Genomic DNA, 22,848 nt, shown 5'->3' on the forward strand with positions numbered 1-22,848 from the left:
GGCTATGCTTCCTAGTCTGTCAGAACGGCTATCCTACAGGCTGCAATCCTTTATGAACACCATCATTCTTTTCAAAACCATCATTCTTCAGTTGACACAATGAAATCTCATTAATCTGGAGTTGGTTAATTAGAATTTGGGGGTATTTTAGGCTATACTAATGATTTTGTTTTTTCATAGATAACACAAAAATATCAGGTAAAATTTAAAATATGTTAGTTTTCAAGTTCTTTCAATTTTTAGAGCACTTATTAACCTCTAATATGTAGGCTATTTTATGGGCTGAATTGTGTTTCTCTAAAATTCATATGTTGAAGTCCTAACCCCAGTATCTCAGAATGTGACCATATTTGTAGACGTGGCCTTTAAATAGGTTATTAAAGTTAAATGAGGTCATATGTGTGGGCCTTAATCCATATTTGGAGATAAGGCCATCAAAATGTGATTAAGTTAACTGATGTCTTTATTTAGAGTGGGGCCCTAATCCAATATGACTGGTACCCTTGTAAGAAGAGGAAATTTGGACACAGAGACACCATGGACATGCACATACAGATAAACGAGCATGTGATGCACATGTGTGTTTACTGCAGCACTATTAACAATAGCAAAGACATGGAAGCAACGCAAATGCCCATCAATGATAGACTGGATAAAGAAAATGTGGCACATATACACCATGGAATACTATGCAGCCATTAAAAAGAATGAGTTCATGCCCTTTGCAGGGACATGGATGAAGCTGGAAACCATCATTCTCAGCAAACTAACACAGGAACAGAAAACCAAACACTGCATGTTCTCACTCCTAAGTGGGAGTTCAACAATGAGAACACATGGACACAAGGAGGGGAACATCATGCAAAGGGGCTTGTCAGGGGGTGAGGGGCAAGGGGAGGGAAAGCATTAGGACAAATATCTAAAGCATGCTGGGCTTAAAACCTAGATGACAGGTTGATAGGTGCAGCAAACCACCATGGCACATGTCTACCTATGTAACAAACCTGCACGTGCTGCACATGTACCCCAGAACTTAAAGTAAAAGAAAAAAAAAAAAGAAAAAGAAAAGAAAAGAAAAGAGCATGTGAGGACATAGCAAGAAACTGCCCATCTGCAAGTCAAGGAGAAACACCTCAGGAAAAACCAAGCCTTTCAGCCTCCAGAACCTTGAGAAAATAAATTTCTGTTCTTTAATGCCACCTAATTTGTGATATGTTGTTATGGCAGCCCCAACAATCTAATACAGACTGTATATACATCTTTGTTATCTGCTCATTACTTTTAGTATGAAATATTTGGTAGTAAAGTCCGTTCTTCAACTAAGACAAAATTTTGGGTTGGATGATCATGATGTCTACTCTCCAACACCTGTTCTACCTCAGATTATTAGGCTCAGTCTAATATAGTAATCCCATTTCTGAGTGATTAGTTTAGGAATGGGCATGATCTAACCCTAACATGAGAAAATGCTGACGCAGGCTGGGCAGGGTGGCTCACGCCTGCTAATCAATCCCAGGTCTTTGGGAGGCCGAAGCAGGTGGATCACTTGACATCAGAGTTTGAAACCAGCCTGGCCAACATGGTGAAACCCCAACTCTACTAAAAATACAAAAAGTAGCCAGGTGTGGTGGCATGGACCTGTAGACCCAGCTACTTGGGAGACTGCGGCAGGAGAGTTGCTTGAACCCAGTAGGTGGAGGTTGCAGTGAGCCGAGATTGTGCCATTGCACTCTAGCCTGGGCAACAGAATGAGACTCCATCTCCAAAAATAAAAACAAAAACAAAAACAAAAAAACCTTGCAGCAAACCATTTCCCAAAATTCAGTAATCCAATGTAAGATCAGCAGTTCGCTTTGCTCACTGAGACTATGCCTGGTCAGCACAGTTCTCTCTAATTTCTCATGTCACTTTCTGACATATAATTTATTTATTATGCTGTCATTTATTGTCTGACCCTTTCTCACCCCCACACACTGTTTTGTTTGCTGATGAGTCTCAAGGGCCTACAGCAATGCCTGACACAGAGTAGGCAATCAGTAAGTATTTGCTGAATGACCATCTCCACCTCCAGGCTTCTGATTGCTAACAACAAACTGACCCAACTCTTTCCTCAATTTCAGTGAGGAGAAAAAATATCCCTCATACACAAACCACTCATAGATGTGACTGATTTTAGTGAAGACTTGGAGGCAGAAGCAGGAGAGAGTTGACTACAGTCATGCAAAGGGCTCCCATTTAAACATTAGGTACGTCTCCCCATTTGTGAGATGTCCTTTGGCCTCTCCCCACCAAGGAATCTTAATTGGCCTTTGAGATTTTAAAAATAACTCCTCATTCTCCTAGGAAAAGAGTGACAGTTCTAGAGCCATGGTAACCAGTACCAGAATCAGTTGTCAATCAATCAATGGCAACCCTATAGTCATAGTAACAAATAAACACCAAGTCTGCTTTTAAACAGTTTTATCTATCAACAATAACTCCCTTCAGGAAATGCACTTCTGAAACCAACCAGTCAGTGACAAGTTTAAGCTTTGAGAGTCAGGTGACTAGTGGCAGACTCTCACTCAAGTATGCATCTATGGATAAGGCCAACCCTAAAACAAACCATTCCCCAAAATCTGATATAAGGTCAGCCGTTTGCTTTGCTTACTGAGACTATACCTGGTCAGCTCGAGTCCCCAGATTTCAGATACTGAGTGGTGGTCTTATCCTTTACGTCACTCAGTCCTAAGCCTCATACCACTACACTTGCAACTCCCTCTATTCTGCTCCCCTATGCCCCCCCGCTACCCCTTTCTCCTTTGTCCTATTTCATAAGCAAGATAAAATCCACTCCATCTCTAATGCAGTACATTTTAACCATTCTGATGCTTAGGTTTCGGCCAATATACCTTTCTATTTCAAAATAATTTATTAAGATGCTGTCCCACTATTTCCAATAGCAAACACATGGAACTAACCCAAATGCTCATCAATGATAGACTGGATAAAGAAAATGTGGTACATATAAACCATGGAATACTATGCAACCATAAAAAGAATGAGATCATGGCCTTTGCAGGGACATGGATGAAGCTAGAAGCCATCATTCTCAGCAAACTAACACAGGAACAGTCAACCAAACACCACATGTTCTCACTCCTAAGTGGGAGCTGAACAATGAGAACACATGGACACAAGGAGGGGAACAACATACACCAGGGCCTTTTCAGGGATGGGGGACGAGGGGAGGAAACTTACAGAACAGGTCAATGGGTGCAGCAAACCACCATGGCACACGTATCCCTATGTAGCAAACCTACACGTTCTGCACATGTATCCTGGTTTTTTTTTGAAGAAATTTTAAAAAATTAAATGAAATAAAATTATTTGAAGGTGTCAATGGTTAAAAATAAAATATGCTGTTCCAAACATAGTTCTTTTCCAAAAAAAGAATTCATATATATAAAATATATATGTGTGTGTGTATATATATACACACACACACATATACACACATATATATACACATATATATATACACACACACACATATATATATATATATTTTTTTTTCCTTTCTAGCTGGAATCTTGCTTTGTCTCCCAGGTTGGAGTGCAGTGGCATGATCTCGTCTCACTGCAACCTCCGCCTCCCAGGTTCAAGCCATTCTCAGCCTCCCGAGTCATTGGGATTACAGGTGCATGCCGCCACACCCGGCTAATTTTTGTATTTTTGGTAGAGATGAGGTTTCACCATGCTGGCCAGGCTGGTTTCAAACTCCTGACCTCAAGTTATCCACCCACCTCCGCCTCCCAAGGTGCTGGGATTACAGGTGTGAGCCACCGTGTTACACATGTTATTTCAACTAATCTTCATGATATTCCTAAGAGGTAATTCTTCTAATCCTTAGTTCGAAAATTAAAAAAAAAAAAAAAAAATGGAGGTATAGTGAGTTTAAGTCCTTAGCCCAAGGCCATGCCATCATTAAGAGGTAGAACTACAGGGCTGGGTGTGGTGGCTCATGCCTGTAATCCCAGTGCTTTGAGAGGCCAAGGCGGGTGGATCACCTGAGGTCAGGGGTTCAAGACCAGCCTGGCCAACATGATGAAACCCCATCTCTACTAGAAATACAAAACATTAGCCAGGTGTGATGGTGGGTGCCTATAATCCCAGCTACTATGGTGGCTGAGGCAGGAGAATCACTTGAACCCAGGAGGCCGAGGTTGCAGTGAGCCGAGGTCGTGCCATTGTTCTCCAGCCTGGGCAACAAGAGCAAAACCCTGCCAAAAAACAAAACAAAACAAAACAAAAAAACAAAGAGGCAGAACTATGATATAAAGCTAGACCTTTTTTAAATTCAAAATTTGTGTTTTTTCACCATAATATGCTGCTGCCATAGGAGCCATATCTTTTCTCTAATCCTTTTCCTTCAACACCACCCTCAACCTCTTCTTCTCAATGAATTTCCCTTAACTCTCCCTAGAAAGATGCCACCCAAGGATAGGATTAACTTCTGTCCAGGCAGGAAGCGAATAATAGGATACAGGGATGGAAAATCTTTAAAGTGTTCTTGATTCTGAAGCTGAAAATCCTTTTTCTTCTCCATGTCTTCTTGTGAATTCCTCTTGCCTGTTAATCCTCTGATTTTGAATTACATGTGAAGCTTGGGCCACCAAGCACACCTAACCCCTGTAATATCTCAAATGCTGACTCTTCTTGGTCTGTCCATTTGGACTTATTCTGATTGCACTACTGACATGCTGTAGCTTGTGCTGGCATTCTTGTTCCCAACCGGCCCTGAAAAGGGTTCTACCTACTCACACCTCCAGATATTGTTACAGCTTCCCAAGACACTCACCTGAGAACTTGAGTTGCTAGTACCCAATACGACAATATAGCAACCAGATTAAAAGAATAAAGTCCTTTTATACCTGACAAAAGAAATTAGATGAACATCAAGTAATCCTCTGATTCACACAGCAACTAATCACACAGTGACTAGTGATCTAGCTGAAACACAAAACTGTGCCACTCTTATGTGTAACCACCACTAGTGGTTATTATCTACAGAATTGAATCCAGGCTTCTTAACATGGTATAGAAAGCCCTTTATGACCTGACTCCTACCTACCTCTTCACATTCGTCTTCCACTACTTCCTGACTCAACCTCAACATTCCAAGCAACTCTGAAATAATAGTAATTTCTTGCACGTTGCTGCTGTTTCTGTTTATGTCCTGGAATGTCTTTCTTACCCTCCTAAACCTGTGTCCTTTTCGGGCTAATGTTCATTAATCCTTTAAAATTCAGCTCCAGCATAACATTCTTCGTGAAGCCATTACCAACGCCCTAGGCTGGCTTAGGCATCTCCTAAATGTTTTAATATTTCTGTCACTGTGTCACCATACCACAAGGCAATTTTCCTGTATGTATACATCTTCTCCACAAGAATATAAGCTTCTTGAGAACAAAGACTATCTTATGGCTTGAATCCCAGTGTTTGTGTCCACTTTATAGTAGATATCTAATAAGTTGAACGGATTTCAATTAAAACAATTAAAATATTGAGAGCAACAAGATTCATCATTATGTCAGTATTTAATCCCTAGTACGGAGATAACTTTACAATTCTGATAACTTCTGATTTTACAAACTCCTTTCATGTCACTCATGCAGCACCTAGCTCAGTGTTTGCTTGGTCCACAGTAAGTGCTAAATAAATATCTTTTCAGTTGAATTGTAAGAACTGGTATATTGGAGAGAGTGTTAGAGTAGGAAAGAAAGTCACTTATCCTCTTCAAGCTTTATTTTCCTCATCTGTAAAAACAATAATAATACTACCTACCTTGAAGGATAATTTCAATAATATACGAAAAGTCCTTAACATAGCTTGGAGCATAGCAACCACTTAAAGTAAATGTTAGATTGAATCGTGACGTTGAACAGCTAGGAAAACCCTTCTTTGAAATTCAGAAGTAAAGGCATTTTGAATAGAACACAACCAACCTATTTAATTTAGCTTCAAAATATATATGTGATATGTCACATACCTTTCTCCTGAAGATGGATTAATAACTGACCAATTCTCTGGAGCTGAGTAGGAATAAAAAAGTCACAGTATCAATGAGAAAAGCTCAGGATGAACAAGTTTTATATTAAAATGTGAAATTGTATAATACTCACCAAATTTCCTGCTTTTCGGGCAACTGTCTTCCCTCTATTTTAATGGAAAAAATTGTTAGAGGAGTAATCTGAGTATCAAAGTTCAAAAATTTTACAAATTATTCTTATGTCTGATTTTGAAAACTAGGGAAAGGGGAAATCAACCATTTGTTCTTACCTCCCGGACATCTGAACTACCCTTTTTAGGAAGTGCGGACTTCTTCCAAAAGGATGCACAAGCTTTCATGAGTATTATTTCAAAAATAATTCCTAGTAAAATTATAAAGAAAATTGCCATCCAATCATTTTGAATAATCCAGGACTCTAGAAATTCCCATAATGTCACAAATGTATTATCTTCCAGTTCACCCCCTACCCCTTTTTTAAAGGAATAATATTGCTTTGACATTTTAATGTAATATGTGAAAGAGACTGGTGTCTCATTCAGAAGTCCTTGATTTCAGAGGCCCTGAATTATAAAAAGTTGGTATGCCCAACTCATAACCATGTGCAACATTTGGCCAGTGCTTCTTGGTGCCTTATCAAGTGTGGCAGTGACTGCTCTGGGCCTAAGTTAAGTGAGGTACGTGTCATAGTGGCTATTTAACTGAGCTCATATCAACTTTAGCAATAATGAAAGTTCATAGGTAAGATATGTACACCGTATAAGTAGTTTTTTACTAAAATTCAAAAAGTTACCTTCTCTTAACTTCATAGAAAGCAACGTAATTCTATCATGGATTGTCACAGCCCTATTATAAACATAGAATAAATTTGGATTGGTAGAAAGCATTTGACATAACCATTTCTATTAACACCAGGAATAGCGTATTTTATGCTTCTTTGTGGTCAGGAAAATATAGTCCTTTCTTAGAATGAATATAGATAGGGTTGACAGGTTTAGCAAATAAAAACATTAGATGCCCAATTTAATTTGAATTTCAGAGAAATGTCAAATAATTTTTTTGGTCTAAGTATATCCCATTGCAACTATGTAGAATGTATGATGACTTGTCTTTTATGGGCCTGATTTTTTTTCTTAAAATAGAACACATTTTATATTTCTTTTTGCTAGCAGGGTCCATTGGCACCATTCCCCTTCAACAGTCTATCGATATGCTGAAAACTACAGTGTCTTTGGAATAACCTCCTGTTGAATTTCCTTTTCACCCTGTCTACAGTGATTTCAAGGAGCTACTTGTGATGTCCTTTCTGATGTCAGAATCAAGGGTGGGGCAGAGGCAGATGTAAGTACAGTACTGCCCACTCTCCTTCAAAGTCTAGTGGGTAGGCCTGGAAGCTAATTGAGAAGTACAATTTTAGTCACAAGTAGACAGGATAGTCTGGACTAGTAATGAAGAATGTTAACACTACCTTGGATTTAGAGTACTCTTCCTTCAAAGGTATAATTAATTAATAGTTCCTTTGCAGATGTAATTCTTTAAGGCTTCACTTTTGTTTTGTTTTTAGTACTTCACTTATCCAAGGTAGGTTAAGCAAAGAAGTATTACTCATTACACTGAAGTATTATTCATTACACTGAAGTAAACTGTTCAGGTCTCTTCTGTCACATCAGTTTAAATAAGTGCAACAAAGATTTATAACTTCAGCTGGGTGAAGTGGCTCATGCCTGTAATCCCAGCACTTTGGAAGGCTGAGGTGGGTGGGTGGCTTGAGCAGGAGTTTGAGACCAGTACTGGGCAACATAGGTGGACCTCTGTCTTTACCAAAAATTTAAAAATTAGCCAGGCATGGTGGTGTGCACCTGCAGTTAGTCCCAGCTACTTGGGAGTCTGAGGTGGGAGGATTGCCTGAGCCTAGGAGGTGAAGGCTGCAGTGAGCCATGATCCCACCACTGCACTCCCATCCTGGACAACAGAGCAAGACACTGTCTCAAAAAAACAAAAAAAAGAAAGAATTATCAGCTCTGTCCCTGAACGTTGGAGATTATGAGATCAGTGACATTCTAAATGTTGGAATTTACAGTCTTCCAGTCTCCTGGACCACAATGTACAGGTATTTATAATCTTTATTTAAGTATAACTCTTATTTTGAATTTTGTCTTTGCAAAGAATCACCCTTTAGAATGCTTGGTAGGTCTTCATTGGCTCTGAAAGAAACTTCAGCAATTCCTCTTGATTTTTCTACAACTATAGTAAAGTACACCTTCCCCGTACTCCCCTCCTCACAAAGACAATTGAGGTGATTTTAGTCTCCTGGGTTTCCCCACAAAATTTAAGCATCTGGGCCGGCTGCAGGGGCTCATGCCTATAATCCCAGCACTTTGGGAGGCCAATGCAGGTGGATCACCTGAGGTCAGGAGTTCAAGACCAGCCTGGCCAACGTGGTGAAACCCCGTCTCTACCTAAAAATACCAAAATTATCTGGGTGTGGTGGCAGGTGCCTGTAATCCCAGCCACTTGGGAGGCTGAGGCAGGAGAATTGTTCAAACCCAGGGAGGTGGAGGTTGCAGTGAACCGAGATCGCGCCATTGCACTCCAGCCCGGGCGACAAGAGTGAAACTCCATCTCGGGGGGGAAAAAAAAAATTAAGCAGCTGGAAAAATAGTTACTCTCGCCTACTTGCAGAAATTCTCTAAATCATTTAATGGTAACTATCTTAAAAGGGATTCATTGTTTCAACATTTTCTTCTCTCTAGTTCCTTAGATCTTTCCAAGCTTTATGGCACTGAATTCCTAATTAGTATTTCACTGAAGAGCTCTTAAAGAACTGAAAAGGAACTGCTGCGTACCACTCCTGCTGATGGCTAGGTTTATATAGGCATAAGTATTATCCGTCTCCAGGGCTTTGTCATGTTTGTTACTTATGTACTTGCTACTAACGAAAGTATAATTATCTGTTTTTCAGCATAAATGCTTCTGTCCCTTGGACTAGAAACCTCCTAGACCAATGTCAAGTGAACAGCACCAAAAGTAAATGCTAAGCAAGATTTACTTGCTTATAGAGTAAAAAGAAAAGGAATACCAGAGAAAGCCTATTACTAACAGTAATAAAAAACAGACACTACAAGAAAACACAAGGAAAATTATATTAGTTTTTTTTTAAACTTCCTATTATATTTACCAATGTTACCATCTTTGAACTATTTTGACATTATGAACTTGGTTTTTGTTCTTAACAGGAAAAAGTCCCAATATTAGATATATAAAATAGCAGCATAAAGCCAGAGATTGTTCAAAATTGTTAGAAATTCTTTCTGTAAATATCTTAGTTTAATACATGTATTGAATAATAATTGTGTAAAGCACTGAACAAGGAACCAAAACGTGCTTTAACACACTTTGTTAAAGTTTTGTTAACATCTTTGTTAACATTTAACAATGATGCGGAAAAAAAATCCCAAACTTGAAGGAATCTGTAATGTAAGTGAGATGGAGATATTAATAACTTAATGAGAAGGTAGAGTTCGGTTAACACAGAAAGGAGGAAGATATTACAGGAGTTTGAGGAGAGATACTTGGTTTGGGGTAATTTCAAGGAAAGCTGCAGAGAGAGGGAAAAAACCTTTTTTCCCCTACTCATTTGGATTTGGTAGCAGGCAAGGATGAACAAAGAAAGTAGGAAGAAGAGTAAAAAATACTTCTTCCATTTTATAAACATTTATATAGTCCATGTTAGCTATAGCATGGTTACAGGTGTGAAGTCTGGGAAAAGAAGGCTAAAATGTTGACAGATCCCTACTGTGGAGCCACCTTCAGAGATCTAACAGTTTTTGAGTTAGAAGTATCAACTGGTGTATCAAAGCAAGGAGACAGTAAAATTGGAAAATCAATTAGGCTACTGCAGTGATAGAAGAGAATTGATAAGGGTCTGAATTAGAGTGATGGTAGTATAAAAAGAAGAGTAAGAGAGTGAAACCCAGGATTTAGTAACTAAAAGAAAGCAAATGGCTGGGTGCGGTGGCTCATGCCTGTAATCCCAGCACTTTGGGAGGCTGAGTTAGACTGCTTGAACCCTGGAGTTCGAGACCAGTCTCAGCAACAAAGCAGGACCCTGTTCTCTACAAAAATATTTGAGACCCTGTCTCTTTAAAAAAACCATAATTTTAAAAAGTAGCCAGGTGCAGTGGCAGGCGCCTGTAGTCCCAGCTACTTGGGAGGCTGAGGCAGGAGGATCTCTTGAGCCCAGGAGTTCAAGGTTGCAGTGAAATATGATAATGCCATTGCATTCCAGTCTTGGTGACAGAGTGAAATTCTGTCTCAAAAAAATAAAACTGGGCCGGGCGCGGTGGCTCGTACCTGTAATCCCAGCACTTTGGGAGGCCAAGGCAGTCGGATCACTTGAGATCAGGAATTCGAGACCAGCCTGGCCAACATGGCGAAACCTGTCTCTACTAAAAATACAAAAATTAGCAGGCGTGGTGGCACACACCTGTAATCCCGGCTACTCAGGAGGCTGAGGCATGAGAATTGCTTGAACCCGGGAGGGGGAGATTGTGCCACTGCACTCCAGTCTCAAAAAAGAACCACCACCAAAAAAACTAAAATAATATTAAAAAAAGCAAATGGATCAAGGAGGGGGATGGAAGAATTAATGGTGACGGAGAAAGGACTTACAGATAATCCCAAATCTGGTTTAAGATGAGGCTTCCCAACGTGGGCACTATTGACAGTTTGGACAGGATTATTTCTTTGTTGTGGCTGCAGTCCTGTGTATTGTAGGATGCTTAGCAACATCCCAATCTTCTACCTACAGAATGCTGGTAGCACCCCAACCCTAGTCATGACAATCAAAAATATTTCCAGACATTGCCAAATATCCCCTAAGACAGGGGTCCCCAACTCCCAGGCTGCAGACCAGTACTAGTCTGTGGCCTACTATGAACCAACAACAGGCAAGCCAGCATTACTGCCTGAGCTCTGCCTCCTGTCACATCAGCTGTGACATTAGATTCTTATAGAAGCAGGGAATCTTATTATGAACTGTGCACATGGGGAATCTATAGGTTGCATGCTTCTTATGAGAATCTAATGACTGATGATCTGGGATGGCACAGTTTCATCCAGAAAACATCCCTACCCCCACCACTCCCACCCCAGTCAGGTGGAAAAATTGTCTTCCATGAAATGGGTCCCTGGTGCCAAAAAGGTTGGGGACCACTGCCCTAAGTGGTAAAGGTCCCCCCTGGGTGGGGAGCATTAGTCTAGGTGAGTGGTTATGAGGCAGGAGAATAGGGTCTGGAGGCAGGGAACCTAAGACCGATTCACCCTGACTTCCTACAACTAAGTTGATAGGAAAATTCCAACTTTCCACCCTTAAGTAACAAAAAGACCAGAGGCTACTCCCTTTGGAAACCCCTTTTCTGTGGAGCAGATGGAAAATTGAAAGTTGGTTGCAAAATTGGTTGCTTTCTGCAACCAGACATTTGCATGGGAGTGTAACTTTGTAACTTCACTTCAGCCTCTAACCAATTGATTTCTGCAACCAATCAGACTGATTGTGGGCCACTGCTTTATTTACATGGGGTGAACACCAAGTAGACAACTGGAAGCCTCTAGGGGGTGTTCACACCCCAGATTCCTTCTCCAGAGCCCTTGAGCCACTGCTTGGGCCCACTGTGGAGTGTACTATCATTTTCAATAAATCTATGCTTTCGTTGCTTCACTCTTTCCTTGCTTTGCTGTGCATTTTGTCCAATTCTTTATTCAAAATATCAAGAACCTGGACAACTTGCAGTCAAGACCCTCTACCAGCAACAGCTATGCCATTAATTAGGGCCTACCAGAAGAGGCGCCCAGAATGGCTCCTTGTCTATAATCTCAAACTTGAAGGGGCTGAACATTTTCCTGCAAGGTGTGGTAAATCTATGGAGGTGAGCAGATGTGACCTCTTCCTAAATGTTCATTTCAGCTGTAGATATATCATTCATATCTTTCTCTAGGAGTTATATGTTCCCCAAATATGGCTATACAGTCCTCAAATGTCAAGCCATTACATCAATAAGGAACAGTAGTTTCTTATAGACAACTCAGGGGAAAATCAACTTTAAATGATCATCTACCTATATTACCCCTGTATCTGATGTAGTATCTTTGGTCATCATATTATGCCTATAGTTTAGTTTTGGAAACACAAATATTGTAAATTGTATAGCCTGGTTAGCAGCCTTTTAAATGTTTTGTTGTACTCTAACATTAAGTAATAAGTTGTCCTTTGTGTTTTCCTTGTCTCATTAGTTTTACTTCTGGTTCACAATACTTATGCTCCTCAGTGACTTAGAGTTGTTAACAGACCAGTGATTCTATCTTCTCGATAGCTTTGCATATTTTTTATGTTTATAATCTTTTGATACTAGTAGTGTTTTAAAATTTCAAATGTTAATTATTGTTTACTCATACAACATTTTTAAAAATTTAGGTTCAGGAAATTACTTAGTCAAAAATATCTATTATACATAGTAACAGGAATTTTATAGTTATACATCACTTTATTCTATAATATGAAAGATTTGGACATTATTACCTAAGTTTCCATTCTTTTGTCATATTTAGAAAAATAATATTTTAAATCTACTGATTCCATCAGGGCAGGAGGAATGAGGGGCCTCAAAAATCTGCAAGCTGCCCAGGCCACTTGAGGCTATTTTAATGGCCTAACATTAAGAGTAGTAGGGAGGATATGCAAAAGATTTACTATAAAGAAACATTTCTTACTGCAAACTTCTATTTAAATTTGACATCAGCCTCATCACCTTTTGTGAATTTTACAGGAAATACAAAAACCATGTTTTTTTATATATATAACTCAATACCATTCAAGCTTGAGATCAGGTGATAGTTGAACTTTCCACGGCAAAATTAAGTGCACCAACTGCCTAGATATAGCAAAGATGTTAGTACCACAAATTTACAATTATTTCTCTCTTTAATCAGAGTGGTCTATTGATTTTACACACTATGTCGTTTTTCTGAGACAGTCTCACTGTCGCCCAGGCTGGAGTCCAGTGGTGCGCTCTAGGCTCACTACAGCCCCCACTGCCTGGGTTCAAGCAATTCTTCCACCTCATCCTTCGAGTAGATGGGATTATAGATGTGTGCCACCACACTTGGCTAATTTTTGTATTTTTAGCAGAGACAGGGTTTTGCCATATTGGCCAGGATGGTCTCAAACTCCTGGCCTCAAGTGATCCTGGCCTCAAGTGATCCGCCCACCTCAGCCTCCCAAAATGCTCAGATTACTGGCATACGCCACCGTGCCCAGCCTCACACACTATGTCGTAAGCTCCAAGTTTTTATTCATCTTTGCAAACCCAATGAGGTTTGCCTGTAATAAGCCTTCAGTGAACACTTCTTGAATTAAAGATCTTTATTTCATTCTAAAAAGTCTTCAGGGTCCCCATATTCGAAACATATGTCCACTCCCATCCCTTCACTGAGATTTATTAAAAGGTGAAGAGAAGTGTGCATTCTATAAATCTGACTAGATTAAACATAATGGTTTGATTTCCTTTTCTGAAGATAACACTGCTCTACAAAATTTTTCAGTTGCGTATCAATAAGACAAAAGCACCTTTGTAACAAAATTCGAATGTTTAATTTTTTTCAAAACTTAACCATACTAATGAAAATAAATTATATGTAGACCACCTTCAATATTTTTACATCATCTTTATACAACTATAACAGTGCTTTTAAAAGACATTTTGTGAAGGACATTAATTTCACATTTAAAACGTGTTTCAAAAATAAGGGAACATTAAAGAACATCAAATTAGTCTGAAATATATCTCACAATGCTGAGAGGCATACTCTTCTTTATCAAATTAACTGTATGTGTATTCAAGATGGCTTTTAACTAATGACCTTTCTTGTCCATTTCAGTAATTTCTTGGATCCAAAACAAAATCTGTGTATTTATTTCTTTGAAAACATCATTTGTCGACCGTCCTTTCACTGCCATGGAATGATTTGCCTTCTCAATCCAGTGGATTTTATGGGGAGCTTGCATTTTCTGTGCCACTTTCTCCAACAAGTTCTAAAGAAAAAAAGAAGAGGATACTAGACTAATGTTCTGTTGATATTTAATAAAAGGTCCTCTCTCCCCACCTATACTGATATTCATTTCCAAGTATTCACTAAATGCTTTCTCACAGACAACTTTCTAGGCAATAGAATGTGTGAGGAAATGTCTGTAAATGTGGCAGTCCACTTCCCTCAGCTGTAGCAATATCAGATCAAGCACTCATGCATCTACTAATAAAATGTTAAATAAATTGGAATAAAAAAAATTTTCCCCAAAAAAAGCTTTTTCCCAAGCAAATTATATGCTCTGGGGAATACAACGTTGTTTCATAATATTGGGCTAATATTTAGTAATGTGTAGATATTGCCAACCCTTTCTCAAGAATCAATTTTATAACAAACAATCTGCCTGAATATTGAAATGATTTAAAAAATCTACAGTGTAGTAATCCCCAAATCAGACGATTCAGATATTAAGCCTTCATTTTCCAAATAAGGGTCATATTTACCAACTCTATTTCCAGGGAGACAAATTTTGTCAGTATACTTATATTTTTAGATTCTCAAAAGCAATGGAGTAACCAGGACACAAAACTAGCATTAGTCAAATTGGCATTTTTAAAAGAGACTGTTGCCAGAAGTATCTTGCTCCCAAGATATTTCTTTCATTCTCTTTCATTCACACAAACATTGAGTTATAATTCACCTTTTCACACATTTCATCTGCTGAGCCTGACACAAACAGTACAGGCTCTTTTAAACGAAAGAGGTCTTCATCTCTGAGTTTATGCTGCTGCTTTGGATGGTGCAGTGGGTAAGAAATACAAATGAGACCCCGAACAAAATCATCACCATCATCTGGCTCAATGTGACACATTACAGAAGCAGCTGCTCTTGAGCCCATTGAACGACCTAAAATCAATTAAAATTAAGTTCAGTTTGAAATATAAACTTTCACATAAAGTAGCAGTGATGGTGTGGCAAATTGAATCTTTTACTGTTCATCATATCTGTTTACCAACAAATTAACTCCAAACGGCATCAATTAACAAGTTGCAATACCAGGCCAGGTATAGTGGCTCACACCTGTAATCGCAGCACTTTGGGAGACCTAGGTAGGCAGACTGCCTGAGGTCAAGAGTTTGAGACCAGCTTGACCAACATGGCAAAACTCTTATCTCTACTAAAAACACAAAAATTAGCTGGGCACGGTGGTGCACACCTATAGTCCCAGCTACTTAGGAGGCTGAGGCAGGAGAATCACTTGAATCCCGGAGGTGGAGGCTCCAGTGAGGAGGTAAAGGCTCCGTCTCAAAAAAAAAAAAAAGAAAAAGAAAAGAAAAAGCTAAAAATTGATCTTAAGTCAAATGCTAAAAAAAAAAAAAAAAAAAAAAAAAAAAAAAAAGGCAATTATTTTTCTGAACACTTAAAAGGACAAGGACAATCACTGTAAAGGAATCATATGCAAGAGGACGATTCAGGGATATGAATAAAAGGAGAGAAGCTCAGCTTATAATACATATACATGAGGTTCAAGTTTGCTCTAAGTATATAAAGTACTTTAATATTAAAAAGGTGACTTACCAAAACAAAAAAAAATCATTAAATTAGCTTCCTATGATCAACTAATTTTAACTCTCCATTACCTATTCCTATATTAAAACAGGTACTTAACAAGTATTCACAAGTATTGCACTTACCTCCAAGAAAAACACCTGCAAGTTTGTATTCTCCTGATGTCTTTAGGTAATTCTAGAAAAATAAAAAAATCATCAGTTCTTCATCTATAAAATATTCCACTGGAAAGACAAGATATATTGTTTCTCATCATTACTGAAATGTACGAAAATCTATACAAAGATAACCAGAAAATCTTAAGGGATTCTTCTTAAAAGAGGTAAGCAGTCCTTCCTCTTCTGGTCATGCCTTCACTATTAAACCACATGTTAGGTAATACAGGCAAATACGTAAGAAAAAAGTCAACCTACCCTTACTAAAATATTTAAGCACTAAACTATTTTTAGAGAATAAATTATTTTTTAAAAAGGCCAGCAAAGGCTTGCAACTAATACCAAATTTGATAATGTTAACATCTAAAGTTCTAAAAAACTTAGTAAGTTTGAAAGCATTTAGATCAGGGGTGTTCAATCTTTTGGTTTCTCAGGGCCACAGTGGAAGAACTGTGTTGGGCCACACATAAAATACACTAACTCTCATGATACCTGATGAGCTTAAAAAAAAAAAAATTGTAAAAAAAAATCTCATAATGTTTTAAGTAAGTTTACAAACTTGTGTTGGGCCACATTCAAAGCTGTCCTGGGTCATATGTGGCCCATGGGTTGGACAAGCTTGATTTAGTGAAACTTTAGTGTTATCCAGGATTTTAAGCAAGGTTTCTAAATAACATATACAGAAAACAGTATCATATTTGTACATGCATAGTATGGTAAATAAAATATTCTAGAATGCCAAAATGATGTGCTAAAGTTACATAATTCCAGTGAGAAAAATCATAAGTAGTTTCCTTGGCAATATCATGGAGGAACATTTATGATGTAAGCATTCATCTCCACGGAAACTGATGACAGAGAAATCTGACCATTAAAAAGCTTTCAGGTACTGCTGAGTTTTCTAAGAATACACTCATTCAAAGATTTTTTAAATTAAACCAGATGACTACTAATAAAATTTATATTACATTTATTAAGGATTTCAAACAGAATTCTGTTATAAGTAAACATAAATTTTCTTACCAAAACTGATTTATATGCCTTAATTCTATGTACAATATTAAGGCCTTTACAGGTAAATCTCAGGCAGAAAAACCCATGGGATGCAAGATGGGATGCCAGTGACATCAAATGAGGAAGATTCATATCTCCTGATGCTCCATGTGTAAGAATTATTCCATATGTTAAGCTCTTGTTAGGTACCAAACAAACAGCATCTAGTAATTTATTTCCAAAAGGTATTTTTAATTTAACCTGGAATTCAAGAGAATAAAGGGATCAAAAATTACTTTCTTGCCTATTAAGACAACTCAACAGCTACATACATGTTGGCTCTGTGAGGCTCATAATTCAAGTCATAGCCTCCAAATAAAAAGTAGTGATATTAATAATAGTATTTAAGTGCTTACTGTGTTGGGTATTATTACAAGTGCTTTATATGTATTAACTTATTCCACCTTTCTAACAATCCTATGAGGCAAGCACTATCATTATCCCCATTTTATACATAAGGCACAGCAGATTAAGTAACTTGCCCAAGGTTATATAGCCGCTAGCTAGGATTTAAACTCAGGGCAGTCTGTTCTAGATTCCTCATTCTTAACCACTTATGCTATACTGCCTCCCACAGTGAAAATTGAAAATAAGATTACTCTGAAGCCATATAATCACAAACAAACAAAAAACCAGGAACCTTGAAGATGCAGAACATACGAAAATATTACCTCTGTATGACTCATTTTCACTGTTGAATAACAAACTTAAAGTGCATTTACATCTGAGAAGCAAAGGACATCTCCCTGAAAAGAAGATTCTGTTGTGAAAGGTGAGTTGGCAGACATGGATATGACACAAAAACTATGAATGAACACATTCAGTAGCTAAAATAAACATTTAGAATTACTTCCCTAAAATCTGGTGTCTTTACATGTACATTTTTCTATGGGCACTCAGAATTGGTTAGAGGGGCAGGTGCAGGGTTGGTAGATGTTATAGAAGATAAAACAAAGGTGATACTTTGACATGGAAACTATAAGGTAATTCATATCAAAGTAGGATGCTGTATCTTGGCAAAAAATGATAATGTAAAAATGTATAAATACACATTTTTGTAAGAATCTTCATTCTAAATGAACTATCCTAATTTTTCAGCATCTTTCCATTAACCCATTTTCTTCATTATTATAGTTCCCAAGCCTACCCATCCACACCTTGTCATGTAACTTCACAGTGCTGCCAGAAGGCAGAGTATATATGTCTTCACCCTGTTTACTTTGGACTTGGCTATGTAACTTGTTTTAAGTAATGGAATGTAGGTAGACATTTCAATGTGTGACTTCTGAGCTTAGGCGTGGCAAACTTCCAGAAGCCCTCTTGAACTTTCACCCTCAGCCACGAGAAAAACATGCTCTAGGTGGTTTTGCATTTTCAGCCTGGGTCTCAAAATGAAGACATATGGAACAGATCTGAACCCAAAACTGAAGTCTGGAGTCCAGACTAGTCTAACCAAGACCTAAACAACAGCTGATCTGAAGATCCATGAGTATGAAATGTAAGCCACTGAAATTTTGGGGTTGTTAGGTAGCATTCCTTCCTATGTTAAGAGCTCTTGTATTGTTTAGGATATTATCAACGTTAGGATCTCCATTACTCACCCATTTTTCCCATTAACATTTATTTATTCATTCATTCAATAGGTAACAGTAACAAGGTTTAAAGTTCAAAAGGTACGAAGAATATGTAGTGAAAAAGTCTCACTCATTCCACTTTTGACTTGCCATCAGATCCCTTCTCCAAAGGTAATCAATATTATCTGCTTCTTACTTATCCTTCCATATAGAACTGTACTTATTTTCACACGAGTGTAAGTTTATTTATAAGATAAATTCCTGGGGAAGGAATCGCTGTGTCAAAGGGTTTGTTCATAATTTTTTACAGAATTTTTTCATAGAACTTCCTGAGGTGAATACATTTCATTTTTGAACAGGTATCATGTGCACACGGTACACTAAAAAACGTAAACAGAAATCAAAGGATTTGTTCATAATTTACAGAATATTTTTTTCATAGGCCTTCCTGAGGTGAAGAATACATTTCATTTTTGAATAGGTATCGTGTGTACATGGTACGTTTTAAAAGACAATGTAAACAGAGGTTTCCTCACACTCTTTCCCCCGGCCACCAAGTTCTTTTCACTTCCTAGAAACCACCATAACCAACGTATTATGTACCTTTCCCCATCTGTGTGTGTGAGCGTGTAGAATTCTCTTATTTCAGCCTGGAGAGCATTAGTCTGATCTGACTGTAAAAGTTTTGGAAGTTGAGTGAGATAAGGGAGATGAAGGACTTCAAGCTTCAGTGTCCCTAACTTCATACATGTAGCCCCATAATTATGCCTGGGTTTCTCAGTTCAAAGATCCTCTGTTTTACTTTCTCAAGAGAATAAGCCTCCATCCAGTCTTCTAACAAGGGGAAAGGCAGTCACCCAACAGCGTGAAATGGGGAAGGGGATCTGGATATCCAATTGCTTCTCAGATTTCACCTAAATCATTTCTTTAAGCTCCTTACACCCACCTTCTGCACCACCACCACCTTCATTCCCAGTACCACAGCTGTCCAGTGCTGCCAGTTTCCGTGCAGTTTGAAGAGTCTGTGGTTAATACAGGGTTTGCTAAGATATTGCCAGCGTTTCCTTTCCTATTCTCCTATTGTTGGAGGTTTGTTTTTGTTTTTAAATCCCCTTAATGTAATTTCAGTGAAACTTCATGAAGGAGTAAATTTAGATGCACGTAAACAATCACTATCTTAACTTAAAATGCTTCACTTTTTTTTTTTTTTTTTTTTTGAGACAGGTTCTCGCTCCGGTGGACAGGCCGGAAAATTCAGTGATGCAATCATAAGTTCACTGCATCCTCGAACTCCTGAGCTCAAGCGATCCTCTCGCCTCAGCCTCTTGAGTAGGTGGGACTATAGACGCTCACCACCACGCCCGCTAATTATTTTAAAATGTTTTTGTAGGGACGAGGGTCTCCCTATGTTTCGCAGGCTGGTCTTGAACTCCCGGGCTCAAGCGATATCCCCTGCCTTGGCCTCCCAAACCGTTAGGAACCCAAGGCGTTTGCCACCTCCCGGTCTGCTTTAGTATTTTTCAGACTTCACGATGCACAGTGTGTTCTTCACGGCTGGTGCACACATGCTGCTTTTCTTCAGAAACACGGAAAATGCCCCATAATACAATCCCCAAGCAATCTGCTCTAGGTCGTCTGGGTGTGTTTTTTTGAGACAGAATCTTGCTCTGTCCGCCAGGCTGGAGTGCAGTGGCGCAATCTCGGCGAACTGCAACCTCCGCCTCCTGGGTTCAAGCGATTCTCCAGCCTCAGCCTCCTGAGTAGCTGGGATTACAGATGGGCGCCACCACGCCCGGCTAATTTTTGTATTTTTAGTAGAGACAGGGTTTCCCCATGTTGGCCAGGCTAGTTTTGAACTCCTGACCTCAGGTGATCCACCCGCCTCGGCCTCCCATCGTGTTGGGATTACAGGCGTGAGCCACCGCGCAGGGCCACTGTCGTCTGGGTTTTCATCTCTGGCTTTAAGTTCAGAGAGGGCAGGGATTCAAGACTGGCCCGGCCTCAGTGCCCTCAATGGCGATGGTGAAGATGACCGGCTAGAGGTGCTGCGCCCACGAAACGCCAGTGGTAGTGGCGTCCGGAGCGCCGGCTCCACGGGCTGGGCGGTCGGCGGAGTTCTAGGACAACTCCTACTCAAAGGGCTGGGCGATCACCTCCAACGCTACAGCCCCTTCAACTTTCAGTTACAAACGTTCGTGCCCTGTTACGTCCACAGCATTACGTTGGCTGTCGTGGGGCAAACAAAAACGTTGAGTCCGAGTCTTACAGCGGGTCGGGTCAACAACCGCAGCAAACATGGAGAGAAAATTCAAAGTGGGTCTCACGGGCGTGCGGGGCTCGGCGGCGCTCGGGCACGGGATCCGTTCCCTCCGCAAATGCGCGCTGCCGGGGCTGCCCCGCCGGCCGCCCCGGACAACCCCTTTCAACTCGGAGGCTGCTTCGAGCCAGTCACCCGGGACTGGCTGACGCGGTCCAGGTTAGCCCCGTCCGGCTCTCCCTGTCCGTACCAACCCCACACTCCGCCCTCCTACCCGGCAAAGCCGACGAAGCCCCCACCGGCTGGTGCCCGCGGGCACCGAACTTAACGGAACGCCTCCCGGCTCGGACCAACCGCGCCTGAGGAGCGACGCCCGCGAGCCTCAAACGCCTCAGGCGGGCCTGCCGGGTGCTCTCCCCGTCTCGTCTCCCAGGAAGCCGCCCCTCAGACGGCGGCGCCAACTGCCACCGCCGCACTTACCCGGGAAGGCAAAAGTGGCCGCGGGCACCCAACCGCCGTCACTCCCTTCAGGGAGCTGACTAGCGCACTCGAAGCGACCGCCTCGCCTGCCCCGCCACAGCAATCGGCTACGACGCACGCGCGCGCAGGCCACGCCCCCGGGTGCGCGGGCCGGGCCGCAGAGCACGTCGGGAGCGTGAGTCTCCCAGCCCGCCACATCCTGGGGCGGTACGCGCGGAGAGGCCGAGCCGGGGGAAGGCGCCAGGGTGGCCGCCGCCTCAGCAGCACTCGGACGGCTGGAAAGTCAGCCCCAGTTTCCGCCTCCCCCAGGATTGCTCCACTCGGAGCTTTTCCTCATCCCAGCCACCACTCCATTCCGAGGCGCCATCAGCTCTGACCAGTCTCTTCCTCACATCCATAGTCAATTCGTTAGTCCCGTTAGGGTCAAACGCTTACACAATCCAACCGCTTCGCACACTTCTACATAGGGTCAAGCCTCCTGTTATCTTTGCGGGGATGACTGTAACGGGATAACGGTCGCTTCGTACCATCTTGCCCCCGCCTGGGCCTTGTCGGCGACGCCGCAGCCACGTGGATGCTGTGGAAGCCTACCCGCGCCCCCCTACCCCGCCAGATCTTCCAAAGGCTCCGCGCTCATCGCCAAAGCCAGCGGCCGGCAGTGGCCTAGGCTGTTGCACGCGATGGGTCCCCCACATCTCCCCTCTCTATCTCCTTTCCCTGGAGATAGCAAACATGGAGAGAAAATTCAAAGTGGGTCAGCCTCTGCTATCCTCACCATCACCCACCAGGCACGAACCCACGACGACGGGCTTTTGTCGTGGCTTCTCCCTCCCAGCGTGGGCCGTGTCTTCTCGGGGTCGGCAGGGTGCGTGGTTTTCACAGCGAGGCCTCTCCTGATCGCCTCCTCGCTCTTCCTGTTCTTCCCTGGTCACCTCACGAGCTATGGATGTGTCTGTCTCCTCACTGCACTATAAGCTCCCAGGTGAAGACAGGGTTGCTTTTTGTAAATTTTTGTTTTCATTGTGAACCTCCTGTGTGTGAATAATGCTCAGAAAAAAAAAAATATATTAAATGAATGACTCTTCCCCAAGCCCAGTGCAGCTGGCACCTGCCCTCTTTTCTGTCACGGTACGTACAAGGAAATACATTCCACAAAACCACATAGTCACTGTCATTTATCACAAGTGTTTTCCCAAATTACAAAGTCTTAATACTTCCTTGTCTCCTAAGTTTTTAGCTGTGTTTTTTAAAAAAGTTTCTTTACATGCCATAAAATTCACTCATTTGAAGTGCACCATTCAATGATTTTCAGTAATTTTAAAACCATTTGCAACCATCACTATAATTTAAGAACATTTCCATTATCCCCCCGAAAAGTATGTGCACTGTTACAGTTGAGGTAGGAGATCAGCAGAACTTGTTTTCCAAGCACTGATCACCACCCGCTGAGCAAAACAAGATCCGGTCAGAACAGGATGTCCTAAAAAAACGTCCAAAACTGCCCTAAAGAAACAGGCCCAAACCAGCTAAAACAAGGATGGCGACCAAAGTGACCTCTAGTGCCCTCACTGCTCATTATACACTAATTATAATATATTAAACATGCTACCACACTTCCACCGGCACCCT

General features: G+C 40.8%; 2 protein-coding genes across 6 annotated transcripts in view; both read right to left on the reverse strand.

The window, feature by feature from the left end:
* The window catches only part of CCDC168 (coiled-coil domain containing 168), a 29,841-nt gene extending 23,006 nt beyond the window's left edge, over positions 1-6,835 (reverse strand). Inside the window, exons 1-3 of the mRNA XM_050766653.1 lie at positions 6,322-6,835; positions 6,165-6,198; positions 6,032-6,074 (exon numbers count right to left, since the gene is read on the reverse strand). Coding sequence (XP_050622610.1) covers positions 6,032-6,074; positions 6,165-6,198; positions 6,322-6,552 — 308 coding nt within the window. The 5' untranslated portion in view covers positions 6,553-6,835. The remainder of the gene's footprint in view (positions 1-6,031; positions 6,075-6,164; positions 6,199-6,321) is intronic.
* A 6,839-nt stretch (positions 6,836-13,674) lies between these two features.
* TEX30 (testis expressed 30) lies at positions 13,675-22,074 on the reverse strand. 5 transcript variants are annotated; one of them, XM_050766691.1, is made up of 6 exons: positions 22,005-22,074; positions 17,580-17,654; positions 16,879-17,109; positions 15,826-15,877; positions 14,832-15,037; positions 13,675-14,138 (listed from the first exon to the last, which is right to left on the reverse strand). In XM_050766691.1, exons 2-6 carry the CDS (start codon positions 17,592-17,594, stop codon positions 13,959-13,961), a joined length of 684 nt encoding a protein of 227 aa, XP_050622648.1. In that variant the 5' UTR covers positions 17,595-17,654; positions 22,005-22,074; the 3' UTR covers positions 13,675-13,958. The 5 variants fall into 5 exon arrangements, with proteins under 5 accessions (XP_050622648.1, XP_050622647.1, XP_050622649.1 ...); XM_050766690.1 differs by lacking the exon at positions 22,005-22,074 and adding an exon at positions 21,220-21,356; XM_050766692.1 differs by lacking the exon at positions 22,005-22,074 and adding an exon at positions 19,429-19,507.
* Between the last annotated feature and the right edge of the window lie 774 nt (positions 22,075-22,848).

The sequence above is a fragment of the Macaca thibetana genome, chromosome 17 (assembly GCF_024542745.1).
Source record: "Macaca thibetana thibetana isolate TM-01 chromosome 17, ASM2454274v1, whole genome shotgun sequence".
Lineage (NCBI taxonomy): Eukaryota > Metazoa > Chordata > Mammalia > Primates > Cercopithecidae > Macaca > Macaca thibetana.